At 34.8% G+C, this 21,750-nt stretch overlaps 1 protein-coding gene across 1 annotated transcript in view; it reads right to left on the bottom strand.

Annotated features, from left to right (window-relative positions):
- Positions 1-20,588, bottom strand: part of LOC135685934 (lipopolysaccharide-responsive and beige-like anchor protein) — a 49,042-nt gene extending 28,454 nt beyond the window's left edge. The window contains exons 1-20 of the mRNA XM_065202046.2: positions 20,097-20,588; positions 19,389-19,493; positions 18,575-18,704; positions 14,975-15,078; positions 14,698-14,793; positions 11,453-11,577; positions 10,287-10,413; positions 9,318-9,434; positions 8,632-8,787; positions 8,462-8,518; positions 7,362-7,502; positions 6,375-6,437; positions 5,943-6,013; positions 5,447-5,555; positions 4,871-4,926; positions 4,296-4,543; positions 3,136-3,212; positions 2,257-2,319; positions 2,038-2,135; positions 959-1,054 (exon numbers count right to left, since the gene is read on the bottom strand). Coding sequence (XP_065058118.2) covers positions 959-1,054; positions 2,038-2,135; positions 2,257-2,319; positions 3,136-3,212; positions 4,296-4,543; positions 4,871-4,926; positions 5,447-5,555; positions 5,943-6,013; positions 6,375-6,437; positions 7,362-7,502; positions 8,462-8,518; positions 8,632-8,787; positions 9,318-9,434; positions 10,287-10,413; positions 11,453-11,577; positions 14,698-14,793; positions 14,975-15,078; positions 18,575-18,704; positions 19,389-19,493; positions 20,097-20,438 — 2,381 coding nt within the window. The 5' untranslated portion in view covers positions 20,439-20,588. The remainder of the gene's footprint in view (positions 1-958; positions 1,055-2,037; positions 2,136-2,256; positions 2,320-3,135; positions 3,213-4,295; positions 4,544-4,870; positions 4,927-5,446; positions 5,556-5,942; positions 6,014-6,374; positions 6,438-7,361; positions 7,503-8,461; positions 8,519-8,631; positions 8,788-9,317; positions 9,435-10,286; positions 10,414-11,452; positions 11,578-14,697; positions 14,794-14,974; positions 15,079-18,574; positions 18,705-19,388; positions 19,494-20,096) is intronic.
- Positions 20,589-21,750: the final 1,162 nt, after the last annotated feature.

The following is a 21,750-nucleotide window of genomic DNA, read 5'->3' as shown; positions in this document are numbered from 1 at the left end:
AGTGAGAAATGGTCCTTGATAAATCGTATAACTTTTTTCAAATTAGGCACAATTTTTGAAATTCTTGAATAAAATGGTACATCTCCGCGTACCAACCAAAACCTATATAATTAAAACGGAACTTTATGTGAAGGCAGTGTAACAATGATTATACGATGCTACCAAGTGCAAAATATTCGTAGTTACTAAAAGGACTGTATAATTTTGGGACTTTACTCATACTCCAGCCATATCACCTAATGAATAAAACCTCACTTTTCTCTTTCAAGATGAAAGTTTTTTAGGTTTAAAATTCACAGAATATTCTTGGATAATGATTCAGTCCAACTCCATCTATAATTATTCTTATAATGTGTCGATTTTAGTAATTTATGATGCTTTTAATAAAAATTGACCGAAAAGCGAACATGTATGAATATGTACATAACTTTCCAGTGATAAGAAATCCATTGCCTATGGCATTTTCAGTGAGACGCAGCATAATTAAAAATTTCAACCAAATATAAATATAGTTGTGTAGTTTAATTAACAGCCAAAGCAACTGACAATGAGGCACAAACGAGGTGGATAAGACGAGGTAGAAGATATATTTATTTTTCAAGCTAAAATCTAAAGTCAACAAAATTTAGAGAATCGGATGTGACAATGATGATTTTTGAAAATCTATTTACATTCCAGCTCCTTAAACCAGGCGCACTGAATCGTATCACAATTGTACAACTCTATCTTCTCCAGACATTTTAAATTAAACCCACAATTTGATATGCAAAGACTCAAATTAGATAAGCGACATCCTCCGCAGACAAGACAAGAATATTGACATTGACAAAATGATAAATCTTACGATCTCTCATAGTGATGAGGAGCAGCTTATAGGAACACAGTCTGTGGTAAAACATTTTGCTTAGGCTCTTAACCATAACATTTTATGATAAATTTCTTCGCAAAGGATACTTACTGCAGGGTAAGGTACTTGATGTAGGCGGCAACAATCTTGAGACAATACACCCGTACTTCGCTTTTCTTTGATATCAACAACTTCAAAAACAAGATCCTAGAGAAATATAAAAATTTTTTATTTCAGATTCATCCTTTCAGTGGTGATACAAACTGACACTGGTGATGCAATCAAATAGATCCTTGCAATCAAAAAAATTAATGTTTGCGTGGACCAAACGAGACTTTCTGGACAACAAGAAGGGGTGTGGACGATTGAACATGTATTTACTTCTACGTATTTACATTTAAGATTGAACCTAAAAATACTTTACAGTAAAACGACACTCTCTAAAGTGGGACAGGTTAGAGATAGTCTTTGTGCATAAAGCAGAGGCTTGAGCAATTAACAAATGGTAAAACCCAACCTCAAACCCCAATAGGGTCAGCAATTTTCAGGTGTTGGTACAAGGGCTTTATTATACGAACGTTAGTGATGACAACAGGGATCGTTCACTTAGCAAAAGAACCGTTTACCACGGATCTTCCCATTCGCAAATATACTGTTTGAAGGAACCATTAGGAACAACGATCAACAATAAACTAGAAAGACAAAAGACAGAATTCAAAAAATTTGCGTCTCATTAGGAGAGAGTTTATTTGATAACGAATCCTCAGTTTCAACCTTTTGTGTAAGGACACTTTGCCCAAGGACATAATCCATTGTTCAACGAAAGCTGGACTCGTTAAAGGTTCTTCTGAGGGTTCGTTGTATGGAGTGGTCACTGTTCTTTTTTCGTGTAGCTTTTGTTAGTTCATTTTCTTGTATTACATAGTGTAGAATCCTTATTAAGTAGTATTGATGTTAAGTGAACTCTGTAATTAGTAATTGAACTACGTAATGTGATGTTTAGTGTAATAGTTGCAGGGTTTTAATGCATTTTTATGCTCCGTGCACTCTCTTCTTGTAGTGTAATTCATTTGTAAGTAAAGTACAAATTTTTAGTTGAATTCGTATAAAAAAGTATACTTGATATGTATCGAGAAGACCCATCTGATCTAGCGAAGTTGATAAAATATTCCAATGAGAAATATATCTACCTAAATCCTTCGAGGTTGTCGAAACAAACGATGATTTTATCAGACATTTCGCATAGTATTCCAAGCAAAAAGTGAAGAACATCAATTAGGTTTTCCTCCTGGTAAAAAGAAAAAATTGATTAGCAAAAAAGAAGGTGGAAAATAAACAACAGCAATATTACATATTCACAACAATGTTACATATTTTTAACAAAGGGTAAAAGTTAAACATTAGCCCACCTCATCCTCTATTGTAAGATAGACAAGAATACTACGCAGCTCTTCATCCAATATTCCGTCACCCTGATTGACAGAAACATCAGAAAATAAGAACAGTACAATGAATAGGTGTTTCTATACAAAATATATTAAAAAAATGCTGAAGTTCCAATCAAACTGTTTCGTGAAACAGCAAGGGTACTTATAATTCCGTACTACTCAGGTATCCTTGAACTTAAACTTCTAGTCAATGATCAAGAAATTCGCAAAAGGTGTACAGTGAAAATAATGGAGAACGACAAGGCCTCGGAAAACTTCCAAAAGTCACAATGAAGCCAAATATCTTGCACAGTAAATAACAGTAGCAGATAATCTTATGTCAGCTTTGATTATGCCTAGCAATCGCACCTCCCCTGTCGTTACGAAATCAAGCTGTTTTTTACTTTCATTTGAGCTAAGATTTACTTTTGACCCCGTGTCGTAACTGTATACAGTTCTTGCCTTGGGGCAACAGTTCCTTAAATTTGATGAAAATTATAAAACCCAGGTACCCGTTGTCCAACTCTGGATTTTCTAGGTTAACGGGGTGGATGAAAATGCGAGTTGAAAAGCTGAAAACGAACTGAGCTAGAACATTAATTTGCTGTTTGTTTCAAGAATATGTTTACGAAGGTCAACTGCAGGCGATGAATTTAAATCGCTGTTGTATTAAAGTATGCATAAGATTAAAACAAAACTGCGCAAAATTTTTGTGATTTGGAAACAGAAAACTGTTACTCAAAAACTATAGGTATTATTTCAATTTTACAGACCAGTTTTCATCGTTTGAAGATAGCAGGCAGAAGACAGAGACTTCAAAAGCAGATTGACTACGATGAGACAAGCACACATAATCTGTACCTTGATGACCATTTGTTTGATTAGCAGAAGCATGAATGCCCGCAAGGATATGATTTCTTCTTTTGTCGACCCAACAGCTGTTGGAAAAAAACAGGCATTTGTATAGCAAAGATATGAAAATAGATATCCAAGCAGCTGCATAGGACTCTTGCTACGCAAGTTATAATTGGATGAAGTAAATATATTCTTATAATGGGCAAGCTGCTAACAGTCTAGGCAATTAGGAAAAGTATAATAATTAAATGAATAATAACAGTTTTGTTATATCGATTAAAGGCAGTTTAAGGTGTAAAAATATAGAGAAATCGCCACTCACAGGTGAAATCGAACTAAAGGCCTACGTTCAAAAGTATTTATTAAATTCTAAAAATAACTGAATAGTTGACGAGATGATCTTTAACATCAATTATCGTCTTAAGGTCATAATGAATCAAATCTTTGTAATCACGTTTATGTTATTGGGAGGAAAATTTTAGCATCCAAAAAAATGATGGAAAAAATCGTTTTAGGTAAGTTACTTATTTCTAGCAAAGGTACTATTCTGATTATTCAATCAAAATTTTTCAAGCAATTTTGCATAGTCAACAAATGATATCAACAATAAGTGCATATTAATGACGTCATACAAACTATTGACTACTTAATGTCATACATTTTAATCTATTAATTTAATACACACATTTATCGCCGATGATCACCGATGGTATCCGATGCCTAAGACAACCCGGCTCTCATAAGTTTTAACTCATTGTAATTCATCGCCGATGCCATCGGCGATCATCGATTGCATCGGCACAGATGAAGACCGTGAATAAAGAGGAATCATATTTTTAGTGGCCCGTGGTTGCCGTTTATTTTTGGAGAAATTCTAGAAGAATCATAATCATTACTTTATGATCAATCGAGTAACTATTTTCATAGGTTTCCTAGAAACTTCCTTTCTAAAACATTCCCACATCTGCAACGCTTTCACAACCAATGTCTTATACACAGAGGTTTCTCATTAGGGTATTGGCAATGATAATTCAGCGCATAATACATACATTGTAAAATTGGTTACGCAACAGAAACTTACCACAAGCAGATGTCATTTATCTAGATGCAGTATGGAAAGAAATAAACATATCATTAAAAACAGACTTATTTAAAGAAAGTCATACTTGCTGGATTGGCTGAGGATGATCCTAGAGAATAATATTTTCGGAGCATAAGCATCAGCCGAGGCACGCCAACTTCTTTTCTGATGTAACCAGCATAATCTAGGCCACCAACATATCCTGTAGCAAACAAGCTCAAGAGGTTTGCTTGCAATGTCAGGGGTGTCTTAATCCACAATGCTGGATTTAGAAGAATGTGGTCAAGCAAACTGCCTAAAAGTCCGCTGGCACTTGGTGTTGACATCAGATACCTTAATAGAAAACAGAAACAAATGAAGTGAAGAAGCCTTAACATTCGTAAGTAGAAAGTCGATGGTCTGACTTAAGGATTAGGTCTATCAACATGGAGTTATCACCAGCTCTAGAATTTTCGGGGGAACCTTTCTCCGAGAAAAATATCATCAGGTTTGAGCCTTAAACCGATAAATGGTTTTCGTTTCGTGTATCGAATGGTTGTCTTTAAGACAAATTTTAACACCTGATTCAAAGTTGCATAAGACAAAATATGGCTTATATTGAAGTAGATATATGGCATCAGTTTCTTTGCCTCTGATCAACTGTTAAGCATCGCGTTTTACCTTGCCAAGCCGAGTAAAATATCCACAACTTCTTCAGTAAGATGACATTCGGAAGACTAAGGAATAAATAACAGGATTTTCAATAATTCTTCTATCAAATAGAAAAACAGTTTTAAAATATGCAATCAAAATATGATTTACACAAAATCTCGTCTGAATTTGGAAAATGTTATTGCGGGTAAATACATATGTAGTGGACCCATGAGTTAGCTAAAGACCCAACGGCTAATAAAGTAACAAGCAATGGTGCTGCAATGGCACAAAAAGGGCCTAAGAAAAGTATTAGAAGAAACGGATTCTATAAAATTTGCAAAGTGGGTTTAGAAGTGGAAACATAAATTTATAGCCGATGATCGACGCAGCCCATGTGACCTCTTTTAACTCATGCACTTGATAAAAATATCAACAATAAAAATTTCCATTGACACCCTTTGGCTTACCGGAACCAAAGAAAACAATTCCAACGAATTTATCGCAAGCCTTACTCTATATCATACCTTTTATTCACAATCGCAGAAAAAAATAAGATAAAACACAATGTGTTTTAGTGAGTAATGAAGAACTAGGTTACTGTACCTTCTCTAGTATATGTCCGATTATAAGGAAGCCTTGGCTTTGTAAAAACTGTTGTTGACACATGGCAGATCCACGCAAGAGATCATAGACCAAACCAAGCAGAAGGATGCTATGAAGAGACGTTAAAGATGGTGAATAGGGAATTGAGGTTCACGTTATTCGTCCAGACTGTTTACCATGAACAGTGATGGGGATCCAAAAAAGGTAAAGCCATAGAGGGAATTAGCAATTTTTTTAGATAATCTGGGTACTAATAATTGCAAATATAAATCCAGCCAACTCAGCCGAATAATTTGAACATTTTGTAGTTTATGAAACTTCACTCAATAATTCAAAGTTTATATGGTTGAGAAGAAAAAACTCGGCTGTGTAGTACAGTGGTCTATTCAGCATTAAAATAAACTAGCTTTTTCGACTTGCAAAAATGTGACTTTTTCAAGAAGTCAGTGAATCCTCAGTCAATTACTTAAATAAAGAAAGGAACTTTGCAATATACCAAAGTTTTCCTTCTGGTTTTTCTTGTCCGTGGAAAGGGCAGTCAAGCTGAGTAAACAGTGGATACAGCATCTATAATTAAAGAGATTGAATATGAATCTTAGACTGAAATCCATAAATAATTCGCATTTTAAGAAGTGTAGCATTAAGGAGTGTAAGAGTTCTTATATGAAATACTTGTACTGCTTATTGCATCTCTTTATTTGTTAATTTTACCTAGCACCTAGAGGTAGTTTTGAAACACTGAGAAGCTGTGCTTATCAATCAGTGTCCTGGTCCTTCCTCTCTATGTGACAACACCTCGTGACTCCTACGCCTGTAATTACAGAGAGCGGGCGACTCTCCTCACATAAAATGAAACTCGTCTTGTTAATGCTTGCTTGCCAATACACCGAGGTGTTTTTAGAACTATCATTTAACAGTGTCATTTCACCTGTATTCCGCCAAGAGAATGCAAAGCAGCTTGCAAAGATTGGGTTACGACAGACTGCACTCCCTGTAACGACAACAGAAAACCATTTTAGTCATTGCAAAATAACATGCAATATAAAGAAATTAAAATGATTCTCTCTCAGCAGTGCTTTTACAATCATCGTCAAATGTTGCCGCCAAAAATAAAAGAAATTAAATCTTTAAATATTCTTTTATCTGCTGGCGGTTGCTCGGACCGTCAAATTTATATGTACCACGCCTGGGTTCAAACCCACGACCTTAATCATAGTAAACAAACTCTTAACCATATGCTTAGCTAGTTTGCTGATAAAAGGCAAGAAAGCTTTAGCAAAAATATATACTCAGCGGGCAATCATGAAAGAACAAGACCATTACAATAAAACCTGAAAGTACCTAACCCAGCCTAAGGGAGAGACCTAATCAAGCCTAGGTTTTTACACATGCAGCACTTTGGTGGTGTAGACGATCTGAACCATTAACAAACCAAGACATCAAAACTAAACTGATGTCGTTCTGCTAGAACTCAAGATACTTGTTGTAAATTTTATCTAGTTTGAATTCATAATGAACAATCTAAAGCTGATGATTGCATTTTCTTAATGAATTGATCCTCTAAAGTTTTCGAAATGGGTATTTGTGGTAAGCCTTAATAAAATAGTTGTCTGAATGGAAAAATTTGAATGAAAGTATTGAAGGAGGGTAAGCAAAAAGATAAAAAAAAACAAGATAGGGTACAGATGCGAGGGAAAAAGATGTATTAGTAGAGCGCAGCAAAGAGATAAAGAAAAAAAGGAAGATTTGGACATTAAAGAAAAGTATGTGATAAATTTCTACGACAATTTTCAAATAAAAATTTTGGTAGTTTACGTGTAGCTAGAAAAAAGAAGGTACTTTAGAAATATGGCTAAAGTATAAGAATCTGGCCGGAACATATAGAAATTTTGGCAGTTGAGAAGGCTCCGCCTACCTCAAGCATGATGGCACGGGAGCTATGCATGAAGTAGATCTTGCTATCGTTCGGTGATGATTCGAGGCACAACTGTCCTTCGACAGCTTTTGGGTTGAAAGTGAAGATAATACTGGAAGCGAGTTTGCCATCAAACAAAGTCTGAAAGAATAAAGAGATTTCTCAATAAATTACACTTCTTGAAATTCAACGCTTTTCAGTTTTGTAAAAGATCATAAGGCCAGCCTATTTGATAAAAATGATGAGACAAAAGACAACACCACACATTTGATTGACGATTTTGGAAGGTCAGACCAAGTAACCATACGCATTACACAAGTTACGATGATATGCAATCGCGAAGATTGTCATTCTGAAGTCTTGACATCAAACAAAACAGCTAATTGACATTAACAATTGATGACATTCTTCATTAATAATCATGGCTTATAGAAGCTAATCAAAAATGACTCCTCCCTCTGACAGGTTACAGACCAGAAAAAGTTATGTTTTCCGAAAAGCATTTTCTATAAGTAATAAAGAAGCTGAACAAAACATTTTCATTTCTTACACACTAAAACTTTTGGCATGAAATTTAGTTATTGACTCTAACGCTTCATCCTGAATTTTAGAGTTCAAACTTAAAACTATCCTGTTCTATAGACAGAAAGCGTCTACAGCTCTGCCTATCAGGCACAGGGTGAATAATCCGGTTCGGATAATCCGATTACCCTCGTGTCCTACACGCCGAGGAGTTTTTTGACTGCATCAACGAATCACAGGTCGCCTAGGATTAGGGAACGCTCTCCTAAAAATATGACATCTAGCAAAACATGATACCTCTCTGGATTCTTCATGTCCGCCGTACCGATCATTATATGACAGGCTGGTAAAACAGTAGCTTTTATTAATGACATTTACACAACTATTCACGTTCTACCCTAGTTGAAAAATTACCAGGACAGGCTTTGGGATTTTATGTATTAATAAAAGCTGATTCAAAATATCAGAAAAAGAATACAACACCAAGACGACGAAGATAATCTGGGTTGCTAGATGAAGACGTTCTTTCAAAATATTTTAATCGATACAGGAATGCGATTCTGTGACTTTCAACAAACCTTTTTGTCCATTTCATACAACGGGATGTCGAGTTCAGATTCAAACTTGAATTTTCCCTAAAAAACACAGGCTTGTGTTAAAGGCAACTCGAGAAAAAACAATTGAATAAGACGGCATTTCCTAAACCTACACATACTGTTTGGAAAGTTGTAATTATGACGTCACACACCTTGTATCCCGGACCAAGCCTATAGATCGCAGCGGTTGCTGATTGTGACAACGGTTCTCCGAACAAATAGAAAGCAGACATTTGCCCTTTGAACGAGTATTTATGATCTAATGCTTTCCCTGTCTGTCCAAAACCGACGAAACACCTTTCCATTGCCTATTATTTGGAAAAAAATAGAGAATATCACACAAGACTTCACCAGATTATGTTTAAAAAACATGCAAAAGAAATATCACACATCTCAGTGACACATCATTCTTAATTATTTCGTTAATACAAACTTTATGGGGAAGTGAATGGGTTCTTATAATTAACCAAGAGAAGGAAAACAATATTCGATATGCTGTATTCTTACGTAAAATAATTGTGTTGAATTTATTTCCATAAAAATAAACTTATAGGAATGATTTCAAGCTAAGCCTTTCCGGTCCGTTCAACGCAAACATCGATAATCTTCCTTATCTAGGTAAAAATTCATACTATTTGTGTTAATATTTATATACATATTTAAATAACGAACCACAGTATTAATGACGCACGCAACAGGATGAAATCAAAGGGCGCTCCGACTATTAAGGCTATTTTACAACAACAGTGGAAGAAACCTCAAAAGAAAGAAAAGAAAAAGAAAATACTATTTGTTCTGACCAAGTCGACTTTTAATTGGGCGAAGCTAGGTAACTAACCTCTTTTGACGACGGAATGTGAATTTCACCTTGTGTTACCATTTGACCATTGACGTAGCAACGAATTTCACTGGCTTTGAATCGATTGTAAACATGGCTGACACAAACATGGTACCACTAAAAGATGAAACAGATAAAAATTTAAGACTCAAAACAAAAAGAAACAACGACGTGACTTCGTTTAAATTTTGTAAAGGCGGCTATCAAACCAGACTAGGCGTGAAGGGATAAGTAAAAAATGGATGACAACAATGACGTTGATATAACTATGAAACTTTCAAAGCTTTCAACTGAAAACGGCGCAAAATTAATAAAAACTCTCTAAAAGAGCTTTATCCCCCCCTGTTTTCGCCTGTTCTTTGCAACTCTCCAGTTCCAAATAACAGTATATAACTTGAATTTTTGGTTGAAGCTTTCAAAACTTTCTACATAGCGATATTTTTAAAAAAATTTAAATTCAACCAGCATATTAAAGGTGTAAGGTTAACCCACACTCTTAGATAAAATCATTCACACAAAATGCCTACAAAATCCTTGGTAGAAGATCATTTATCTATTTAGAAAATATGCAAGGAAAAAAGTTTCACGAATACGATCAAAAACTGCATTTTCGTACAGACTGGCGAAATTGGTTTAACAGTTTAGTTGAAAGTCTTGCAGAAGGTAGTTAACACATAATTCAAGCAAAAAATTTGTTGATTAATATTTGCATTATATCAATCGATCATCGGACAATTAGAGGAAGGCCGAAATTGAGGACTGCACACCAGGTGCAGGATTTGCGACATGAATAATGATTAGGCCCTTCCACGCTCTGCGATTATCAAATTTGCCAAGAAAACAATTTCCACCAAATAAATTGGAGCCTTTTCAGACACTAGACTTAAGCACTTACGTAAAGTGATATCTTTGTTGGTAGTATCACTTTTCGAGGATAAAGAGCTTATAATGCAAGGATTTGAGACTTACGATTTGAGGCCTGAATTCAAATTTGATAAGAATGGTAAAAACTTTGTTTGCTTTCCCATGCACTTCAATAACAAGCATTGGTCCAGAAAAATGGGCAGAATATCCGATTCCTTTGTTGTTCATAAAACTGAAATTAGAAATAAAAAATGATCAATAAAATGCAGCTAACAATAATAAAACTTAAATACAACAGAAGTTTAAATGAAAATTATGAAAAAAATTAGATGACAATAAAAATTATGAACTGTTATTCGACAGAAAGGTTTCATCTCTAGACGCTCTTCACACACTTAACACGATTTTTTTTGCAGTCGTACAAATAAAAAGTAGAAATAAAATTTGGTGTCTGTTGAAAAAGTATGTATTATTGACATAAGAGTGCATTGGGGTCCCACTGAATCTTTTCCCTTCATTTTTAACTCAAGCCCAAATCCTAGTAATGCACAGTTTTCGTGTATCTCAGATATTCCACAAGTCACAAAAACACAGCAAGGAAATAAAGGGAGGCTATTTTGTGATCTTGAAAAATCAAATATTTTGACTTATCCGTAGTTTTTGCAAGCTAGAGACAATGGACAACAGAAAAGCTTGGGTTTTGAACTTTCAAAAGTTTGGATCTGAAGATTTGTATTGGAATAATCAAGGACGCATAGTTGCAACTGATGTAAATGTTTATTATTAGTTGCCACTTCACAAAAATGTTTCTCAGATTTTGATAATCCATCTGCTGCAAACCGTAGGCCACGATGTATGGTACAAGACTGAATAAAACAACAAATATCAACGATAAAAGCTCGATGTTACATATCTAAGTAAAATTTAAAGTTGAGAAATTGATGAGAAACAATCAGTGACACATCAGCACCTATTTTTAAACCAGTTTAAATTTATGGGTCTACACCCACGGACCACGAAACCTGTTCCCATTCTATGGGTCTGGTGGGTTAACTAGCTGAAAAAGATATCTATAAGTAACCCTGCAAACATTAGCTTCTGCAGTCCTCACATATACCCGCAATTTTTTTTACTATTTTCTTTTAGGGGTTGTATAATGAAAACACCAAGAAGCTCATCATTAAAACGCTTTACTTAAAACACTTTTACACGTTTTTCACTACTTTCGCAAAGCCATTCAAAGAATAATTAAAAAGAGATTTTCCTTTTACCTGTATATGTGTGGTTTCATATTCTGCTCCACACTTGATAGATGGGCAGCATCCAGTTGGAGCCATGTCGCAAAAGAGAATCCTGGCTGATGTGGCCACCTCGTCATTGGAGGTATGACAATGCCCTTGGTAATACAAAAGAAGCATGATGGTAAAAAATAGTAAATACATAAAGTTTATATTGTCATATAGCACATAAACTTTGCACTCGAAAAATCAGAGTTGGAAAATATGCTGCTGAATGTATATAGATTGCCTGTATGAAAAATGTGCTTCAAGACCTAGAGTCAGATAAAAGGACATGGTAACTTCACTAGGGAAGACTTGGACTTATGTCCTAATCATTTAATGCAGTAGTTTGCACAAAATTGTTTGCACGAATTTACAAGTTGAATGTTGGTGCAAACCATGCAACAATTTTCCGCGACTTTTTTGTGGATTGTTGCATGTTTTCGGATCCAGAGTTGGAATCAAGCATTTTATTTCTCCAGTCATTTTTCATTAAATTCTTCGAAGTTATGTGTTACAACATGGGTGTCCAAAATATGCTACATCACGAGTGCGACAATTGGTGCAGATAAGTTTAACTATTCGGCCAGGTGGCTTAAAACCAATACTTTAGAAAGTTTTTGAAAGGACGCATTGTTAAAAGACAGAAAGACGGAATAACGGATTTGCTCTTAAACAGCTTAGGTGAATCCTGATCGATTTTTTGTACATTTATATTTCCAAATTAAAAAGATAAAAGAGGATTCAGGCGACGAAATAAAAAAAGAAACAATGACAATAAAGCCCTTAATCTCTTAAATGGTCGTAAATAGCATTACCAAAAGACATGTAAAGCGTCTGAAGTGAAGTAATTACACTCTTTTGTCATAAAAACAAACTTTATAAGATTTGCCAGAAAATAGAAATACATAAAAACAGATGAAAAGTAAGAAGACAAATATGAAGTGTTTTTGGAAAATCCTCTTTTATGTTTAGAAAACCGAGTAGATTTTATCGGCTAAATAACCGTGCTACTAAAACTTTCATCCAAAATTGGTATTTAGTGGTCTTAGTGGTAGAAACTATTATTTTTACGTAGTCCTATAAACTCAATACTGAAATAAGAACAACGTTTAAAAAACTCGAGCCTCGTATTATCCAGAAAACAGTTGATAAGGCTACCTACATAGGGAATAAAACTATTCTTGGATTCGCCATTGCAATGGAGAAAAGTCTTCAAATAGCAAGAAAATATTTATATTTTTATTAACACCGCCTGTTTCATCTAATGATTTATTCAAGGAAGGCTTTCAGTCAAAAGTCTTCATTCTAATGTTGTAGTTTTTAGTTACTAAATGGTTGGTGACAAACTTAAAGTAACTTGTCATAAAAGCTAACGATTTAAGGAGCATCTAATGTTGAACATAAACAACCAAAAACTACATAATGAGTAAATAAGAGGCACCTAATTATAAAAGTAAGGGTTTTACTTCATGTTTGAGCCTTACATAATAAAACAAAAACACCAGAGAGGTTTTTCTGCTCTTGTTTATTTTAAAACATCAATAACCTGTGTCTTGATTTAGACTTTCGAATTTCAAAAAGAAAAGTACATCGCTGTGTTGAGACACATAATCGTTTTAATTTCATTTTATTTGACTGTTTTCGTTTTGATAGGCAGCAGAATTTTTAAGTGTTTACAGAGTCCTGTTTAAGATAAGAGAGCGAAAAAATTCAATAATACAAAGTAAATTGAATGTCTATGTTCATGGATCTTCTGGTTGTGATTTTAGAAATCATTGGCTGGGAAACCTAAACACACACATGACAAACTTTGTGAATTGCTCGCGAGGACAAAGGAGCAACTAACACTATAGATCTTAATGACTGGCTCCCTCTTTTTCTTGGCTCCTTAGTAGCAACAATGTCCTTGAAAACGCGACCAAACAAATACAATGGATGATCATAGGTAAGAATTGATATCCAAAAGCTACCAATAAAAAAGCTTTCTAAACACCATTGAAAATTAAGCTTTTTGTCAAATTAAACTTCCATAAAAAGCTCATGAATAATAGAATATTTCCTACGATGAAAAAGAAATTTACAAAATATGTGTTTCTATTTATACCATATCCAGCTGCAGGAAAAAATTCGAATTAAAAACAAAATTAGCAGGAAGGCACTGACATGGAAAGAGCCTTTGTCCTGAGCCAAAATTAATACGCTGATCGGAATAGCCTGTATTTCATTGAAAAACGTCGTTTCATCTGAATTACAGCTCGGTATTTCGAAATGATGATATCTTTTTACTAATGCTAAGCGTCTTAAAACTTCCATGTCTTTGAAACGCAAGTTCAACAGGATGCTAAAATATGCACCTATCAACTAGAAATCAACTTTAAAAATACTTTCTGGACACTTTACGTGTTTATGTGAAAAAACCTAAATCCCCATTACCGATTAAAGCGACTACAATACTTTGAAAAAAACAAAAGACCATGGAATGACAAGATAATCAATCATCAAAGAAGCACCAAAATATGACACTGCATTCGAAAGGAAGGTGAAGAAAAATGCGAAATGTGTAAAAATGCCAAGAGGCTCTTAGCAACTAGCTAGGCTGGTTTGATATATTTCAAAGATTAGGTTTTTGATTCATTGGCTGTGCAAGTCCAATAAACTTTCCTTGCACAAGCTAGTAAATCAGCGATCTTAAGATTTTAGCTTTGACGTTAACGCCAGGCTTTAGAGGCTAAAATTTCAAAAGTAGACATTTACCGATAACTTAAATTTGATACATGCAAATAACTTTCGGCTTAATTGGCTAAAAACCCAGCGAAGCCTGGGTATCCTGAATGTTTTGGTGATGGGGATGTTATGGGTGAACTTCTGGAGATCAGTAAAACTTTGCCGGCCTAACAGCACTAAATGGTAGCTAATATGACTTATTCATTCTGACTATCTTTATGGCGCTCTTCATATTTCTAGATATTGCAACGATGTTTTAGAATCGATCAGTAATTTGATAATCCCAATACTTTTAAGAAATCTAGATTGGAATCCTCTTTTTGTCTTACTATGGCCTGCTGCGTTAGTCCTAGAATTACAATTGCAAACATCAATATCCAGGAACTTAATCACTGTTGAAAAATGAATGAAAATTCCTCAATGTATGTTTCATTCACGATCGATTACTCTCGCAACTTAAATAATCCTATATATTTTCAATGTAATAAGGTGCACTAATTGATACTTACAGAGCCAGACTTTCCTGAGAAATCAAAGTAAACATCAGGCCCATGCTTTTCTGGCATTCGCTTGAGGATTCCCAGCAGTCTGAAGGCATGCTGCGGCTGCAATAGAACAGGAATCTCACTACAAAAGTGCCACCGAGAAATGAAAAAGGGCTCCCTATATGCATAAGCAAGAATATCATATAAATATCTATAAAGAGTTAAATAGAGTACAATTTAGCTTTTTTCATGCATAATTTGAAATTTTATAGAAACAAAGATAATAATTTTCAACTCTTACCCATTTGCCATTATCCTTAACTTGCAGCGCAGCCAGGAAATATTTCAATTCCTTGATTGTTATACTGTAGGTTGCCAGGACACCAACGAGCTCGACCATTTTATCTGTAGAGTTATGAATATGAAACATTGAACAGGCATATAACTAGTTAAGAGTATCAAAATAATGAGCATAGTAGAAAACACACGATAGACCTCGAATTATTATTTCATAAGACGAATAAAAAAAATTGAAGATTTACTCGTAATCAGTTCTGTGCACGGCTAAAATTTACAGCACAATGAAAAAGGAAGAATATTGTGGCAGAAAGGCAAACTAAGCATTTATTAATTATGTTATTGAGCAAACAAATGTCGTTGATTTATTCTGCGAAAAAAAGAGGCATGTGTGTAGTTCAAGAACACTTGCTAGACTGTAGAAGATTTGATATGAATGAAAGGAATCGTTTAAAACAGCTTCGCTGGAAGGGTTCTCTACTAACACTGAAGGGAATTCCAGCAGACATTAGGCCAAACTAAGCAAACTAAATTCAATTCACAGTATACCCCTGCAAAGAAGAACCTAATTCTTATTTCTCCTAAAACAATTGCACAGGTTTTTTATTTCATATTTCATATAAGATAAAGCCTTTTAATTATGATGTAAATTATTTCCCACAATCACACAGCTCTACAAAATTACACCTAAAACACCACACAAGAAAACTATTCAAGCTGTTGGTCATAGCTGGAACCGAGTAAAGTTTCTTCAACAAGTTGCCACAATGCGATTTACAGCTCACAATTTTTCTTAAACAAACCTGCTTTATATACTTGTGTTTGCTAGCCTAACAGAAAAAGCAAATAAAATCTCGATTACGAATTACGGTAACGAACACAGTCTTTATGTACAATTCTAGTTCGAAAGAATTCAGATCGTACACACACTAAGTTCATGCTACACTGTTTTTTTATCTACTTTCACAAAATATTCGCTCAAACTTTATCTTATCAAAAATAAAAGCCACAGAATTATAGGTTTTCATTTCGTTCAGCTAAAACGATGTTATACAGGCTTTCAATAGGTTGGCGTTGGCTAATTTGGCTTTTCGATTTGTTCTGATTCCATTTTGCTCTGTTTTCAAAGAAGTTTTCGAATTTATGACATTTGCATCAAAACAAAGTGGATACGAGCCAAGAACAGAAACACTTAGGTCGTTTTTCTATGAAAAATAAATAGTTTTCACTGGGCTAATCATAATATAGTCTCACATCATCAATCATATTTTAATGAATAGGTCATTCAGGTTTCTCCAAATCTGCTTTGTTTTTACTAAAAACATTGTTTGATTGTTATGTTCATAAAGACGGATTCAGTAAGACCATAGTCCATAGAAGATTATGAAAATACTTGAAATGTAGATAACAAGATGAGAACCTAGACCCTATGTTCATATGTGTTGTATTCTAAAATGGCAGTTGTGTTGCACCAGGAGTACACAGCATTTAGAGACATATAATACATAATGATAAATATATGCACAAAACCTTTCTTAATGATCAAATTCAAGATTCAAAAAATAAACCATTTAACTTAAGATTCTGAAATCTTAGGATACATTTAGCCCTACTCTTAAACAATGCTCAAAAGGGTGTTTCTATAACAAGGAAAAAAAATGCTGAGTGATAAGAATAATGATGTTCTAACTGCAAATGAAAATTTGTTTGCATCTTCAGTCCTTTTCGTGAGCAAAATTACGCGTGTGTGGCAAATCGCACATGTAAACAAATTTGCGCGTGCGATCGCACTTGTAAGAAAATTTGAAGTACAAACCTGATAAAATTGGTAAAAGGAGCAAGAAGGAAAAAGCCACTCGAATACGTGCAAGAGCAAAACTCAATTAATCAATACATAACAGATTTTGTTGCCCTTAGCAGCCATCTTTTAAAAGTCATCGTAACTCTCCAAAGTTACAAGAGCAAGTAAAAATTGTTTCCAGCAGCTACTTGCTTTCAGGGCCTAATTACGTTTTGACAGGAAATCAGTTTTTACACTTAACATGCTAATGGCGACTTAGCTGAAAGACGAGACGCTAAGTTGAATGGAGCACTCAGTCAAAAGCCAAACATCACTTCCGAAAATTGGAAAAATCATATTGTGGTCAAAAGTGCGAATCAAGTAACAAGGGAAATGATAAACAATCATGAGACCATAGGAAATTGATGTTAAAGGGCCTCTCCAGCAAAAAAATTTTTTTTTTAATGACTTAAAAGTTAGCATCTGGTGCGTGTATTATGACAAAGTCATTGTTTTTGAAAAATTCCAATTAGTTTAGAAGTTGTAAGGCTTTAAAGTTGCACCTTTCCGAGAAAAAAAACGACAAAAGCCGAATCAGTTTGGTGACATTCTGACGTCACAATGTGCGGCTCTCGTTCGCCATGAATTTCGTATATCTTCCACGGAAGCGTGAAGGACTCATGGTCATGCGTTGATAACTGCATCCAGTTCCAGTTCCTATTCCAGCTCTTCCCTCGCGTATAATTAATCGAAATTGTCACTTCAGTTGTTCTCCAGAAACGATGAACAACTAAAGGCTTCAGAATTGGTGTCTGAAATGCTCAAACTAAAAGCTGGCGGAACAGAACTGAAAGTACCATCACTTGCAATGTTCAATTTGCGAATCGCCGTCGTTCGATTCGGTTTGAGGCGAGACTATCCGAAATACACTGTGACGTCAAAATTGCGTCACAGTGTCACCAAACCAATAATTTTTGTCGGTTAATTCAATTCAATTATCGAAATGCAAGAGCTTATATCTCACAAACTGTAAAAAAATATCGAAAAACAAATAACGAATTCGTGATCAGCAGGCTCAACTTCTTTATAAAAATTGCCAATAAAATGCAAGTGCAAAATTTGGCTGGAGAGGCCCTTTAACAGAAAACTGCAAAAACACCTGTTTGCGCGTGTGGTCAAAAGCACGCGCAATTTAACTTGCGCGTGTGCAGGCGTGTGCGGGTGCGATCGCACGCGCTAAACGAAAAGGACTGCATCTTATATAGCACAATAATTTTCAAAAGCTAAAGATTGACAAGCTAAGAAAAAGAGGGGAACTGGCAGTGGCAGGAGACCTTTTTGCTACTTGATATAATATAGGTAATCATCGTCAACTGCAGTGTATAAAATGCAACTATTGAGAGTGTTGATATAGAAATTTTGCATGCTTTAAAATCTAAATAGAATCTTTCAGGAGGCTTCTTGGTTTCTTTCACTGAACATTTTACCTATTCATTATACATGGGCTGAAAATTGTGTAGAAATTTAATTATCTACATTTTTAAATCTAGATCATCATAAACATATTTTGGAATTTGTTCAGCCTGTTGAATGGTGTTTACTACTAAATGTAAAGAAATAAGCTTAACTCAAATAATTATAGATATTTCCAAAAAGATAAATACTTGAAGCCTTGAAGAAACATGCTGCTTTAAAAATGGAGTGTGGTAACTAAATGAATCTGGTACAAAAGCAAGGACAAAACATTATTGTTTTTCTCATGAAGGCATTATCAGAATAATTTGCTGGTCAGAAAGATATTACAACATAGAAAAATTGTTTTACCTGCAATCATGTCATCACTATACTTTGAAATTCTTTCAAGCAACATTGTAATTAATCCTGCCTTGGTACATGTTTGCAGATTTTCAACACTCTTCTTTAAGATGGCATGTAATACCACCAAAATTTGAAACTAAAAAGAGCAAAAAAAAGCCTCAAATGAAAGTAATTTTTAACAAAGACATATTCTTTAAAAAGTGATCATATAAAAAAAAGGTACACAAAATTTCCAGATGGTGAGTGTACCATACCATTATTCCCTTTGGTAAATTTAAGTTCATATTGAAAAGTATAACTAAAGTAAAAATTGGTGTGGTTGATGAAAATAAAGTAAAAATTTGCGTTTCATTATGCAGATCATTAGCCTGGTATAAAAGCAATGGCAAAATATTTTTAAACAGAATCAGATTTCTAGCTACCTTTTAACTAAATTAGCAATAATTTAACAAATGTGTTTATTCATAGACAAAAATACATTGTAAATATAAGAATTTCATATTTTAGAATAATAAGAAAGAAAAGACCTAATCAATCCCATCAGTGAGCATTAGAAAGATTCAGTTTTCTTTACAATCTTTGGGAAATACATACCATAAAAACAAGTTTTGTAAACTAAACTTAACAAATGTATTTTTGACATATCTTAGTATATATATCACCCAGATGTTCAAAATGACAGCCATGTTTCATATTGTTTAATACAGGCTTGTTTTTAAAATAACAAGATCATTTATTTGCAGCTTTCAAACTAGCTTCACAAGTATTTTTAGTATATTTCAACTTGAGAAGTACAAAAACAGAGATTATCATACATTACCTTGGCCTTTGTAGACACACGTTCGAAAAGTTCGAACACAGTCAACACATCAAATGGATCTCTGATATCATAGTTCAGCTCAAGATCAAAATTTCCACCAACAATCTTAAAAAAGTCAGTATATCAAAATGTTATATCCTTGAACATCAATGTCAGTGAGGTTAAAAGTTAAAAAGTAACCGCTAAAATTGACAAAAAAGCTCTGCAGATAATCAAACTTCAGTCAGCCCATTTCACCAAACAGATGGAGGGGATCTCATTAATGGAGATCTTTGGTTTGGAACACTAGGCATGGTGATAAACTAGGGTAAATAAGAGGGGGCTCTTACTTTGGCAGGTCTCTGGTTTTGGAAGGTCTTTGATTTTGGAAGATCTTTGATTCAATCTTCCATTTAGAGCATTGGCATATAGAACACTAGTACAAGGTTTTGGCACACATTGGTACCCAAACAATTACTATATAGGGAAAGCCTTGATAAATACCTGCTTTCAAAACTGAGATATTCTCTGCTGGAGATACTCAATCTTAAAAATTTTCCGATTGAATGCGATAACATATTAAAAGAACAGGATCTTCTCTTTCTTAAATAAAATTGGAAAAGATGTACGATTTTTGCTATGTGTGTTAGCCTGAAGCAGTTATTTGTGCAAACATGAATAATAGTAAACACAGTCCGAAGCAAAGAGGAAACAAAATATTTGACTCACCGAATCACACAGGGCGTCAATATAATGCTGTTCTATCTCATCATTTATCATTCCAAGGCCATCAGCCTTACTCTGCTCGGTGTCCTGATCATCCAATTGCTTGTTACTGTCTTTTGCAGGCTTTAGTTTCTCTTTGACTTGTGATATTAGTGTTTCTACTTTAGATCGAGCAGCAGTCTTCATGGTCTCAGTGGTGCTCGTGAAAGAATTAAATTCTTTAATCATAGTATTTGCCTCAATGGGCTTTTCTTCGTCTTTCGCAACATATTGGGCAGGAGCTTCGGGTTTTTGTGCTTCTGAAAATGTCTCTTGCTCCTTTATATTGTCTTCTTCGTCCGCCATTTCTGCACTTGTGGCAGCAGAACGAGGCGCACTTTGAACAATACAAAATTACATCCTCCAGCCGACTTGCCAACTCGCAAATTGATCTGTTGTAGGGGAGTGTAGGTGTTTTCGAGAGACAATGGGCCTAAGCATTGTTTAAAGAATGGCTACGTCTTTAAGTTTTCTTTTGTTATCATACTATGAAAGATTTTCCAAAAAGGTATTGCAAAAACAACAGCCTGAGTGCAGTCGGTTCAAGCGATGGTTTTTACAAAAACGAGAGTTTATGGCTGTAAATCAGGTGTCTTTTAATTATGTAAGTTTTTGCTGAATTATTGAAACAATCACAACTATACTTTCCTTTTACACTATCCTTATCAACAAACAATGGTGGAAACTATGGAACATGGGGCTTCCCACTCCCCCCCTCCGCCCCAGTCGCATGAAATGCGGGAAATTCGGGCTTTCGATAAAAGTTCAACGTGCCGAAAGCCGGTCCAAACGCTGTCTTGTAGGGAAATCATAGGCCGGAGCCCCAAAAATAACAACCTGAATGTCGTCATTGAAAAGAAACCCCCTAGAGGGTTGGAAAATATTTAAAAAATGTGTAAACTTGTTTGCAACTTTGTTTTCAATGTCTATTTCCTTGGGGGGGGCCTTTGAAATGACAGTTTTCAAGATAATTTAAAACATGAAGTTATAACAATGAGTACTGAGCCTTAATGCTACAGTATATGACTCTACAAACCAAAAATTCTGAAAGAATCTTTCTCATGCATAGAGGACTTGAAATTTTTTTGAAATCATTATTTGCTTCCCTCAAAGAAGCCTGTCTTTCCTAATTTGCTACAATTCAGTTTTAATCAGAGGCGCTGAAAGAGCAGCAGGGCAGGACAGGGGGGAAAAGGGCAAATATATACACCAAGGAAAAGGGCAAAACAATAAAAAATCAAAGAAAATTTTGCCAGGACAAAAGGGGCCGTCACTTCCTTCAGTAGGTATTTTTTTTATCAAATTAGTTTCTATAGTTTTTTCAGGCCAATTAAATTTTATTCAGCCTCATTCAAACATAAAAAAATGCAAACATTGCTTCATTCCACGTTTTCGAAAGCTTTGTTGTAAAATGTCCTATATGGATGAAGGTAACTTGATGCTAAATTATTTTACTGGATCAGGCAAGAAATGATCATCTTGAAAAATATAGAATAATTTGACAACTTTTTAGCTTGGTCAGTCAATCACCATAAGCCATAGTTTTGCAGGGGTGCCATTCAGTGAAGTTTGGAGGGGGTTGTGCTGTAGGCATCTGTTTGCATCTGTGTTAAAGATT

This window comes from Rhopilema esculentum, chromosome 6 (genome assembly GCF_057945365.1).
Source record: "Rhopilema esculentum isolate cy_ngs chromosome 6, ASM5794536v1, whole genome shotgun sequence".
NCBI lineage: Eukaryota > Metazoa > Cnidaria > Scyphozoa > Rhizostomeae > Rhizostomatidae > Rhopilema > Rhopilema esculentum.
This window is presented reverse-complemented; position numbering and strand designations above follow the sequence as displayed.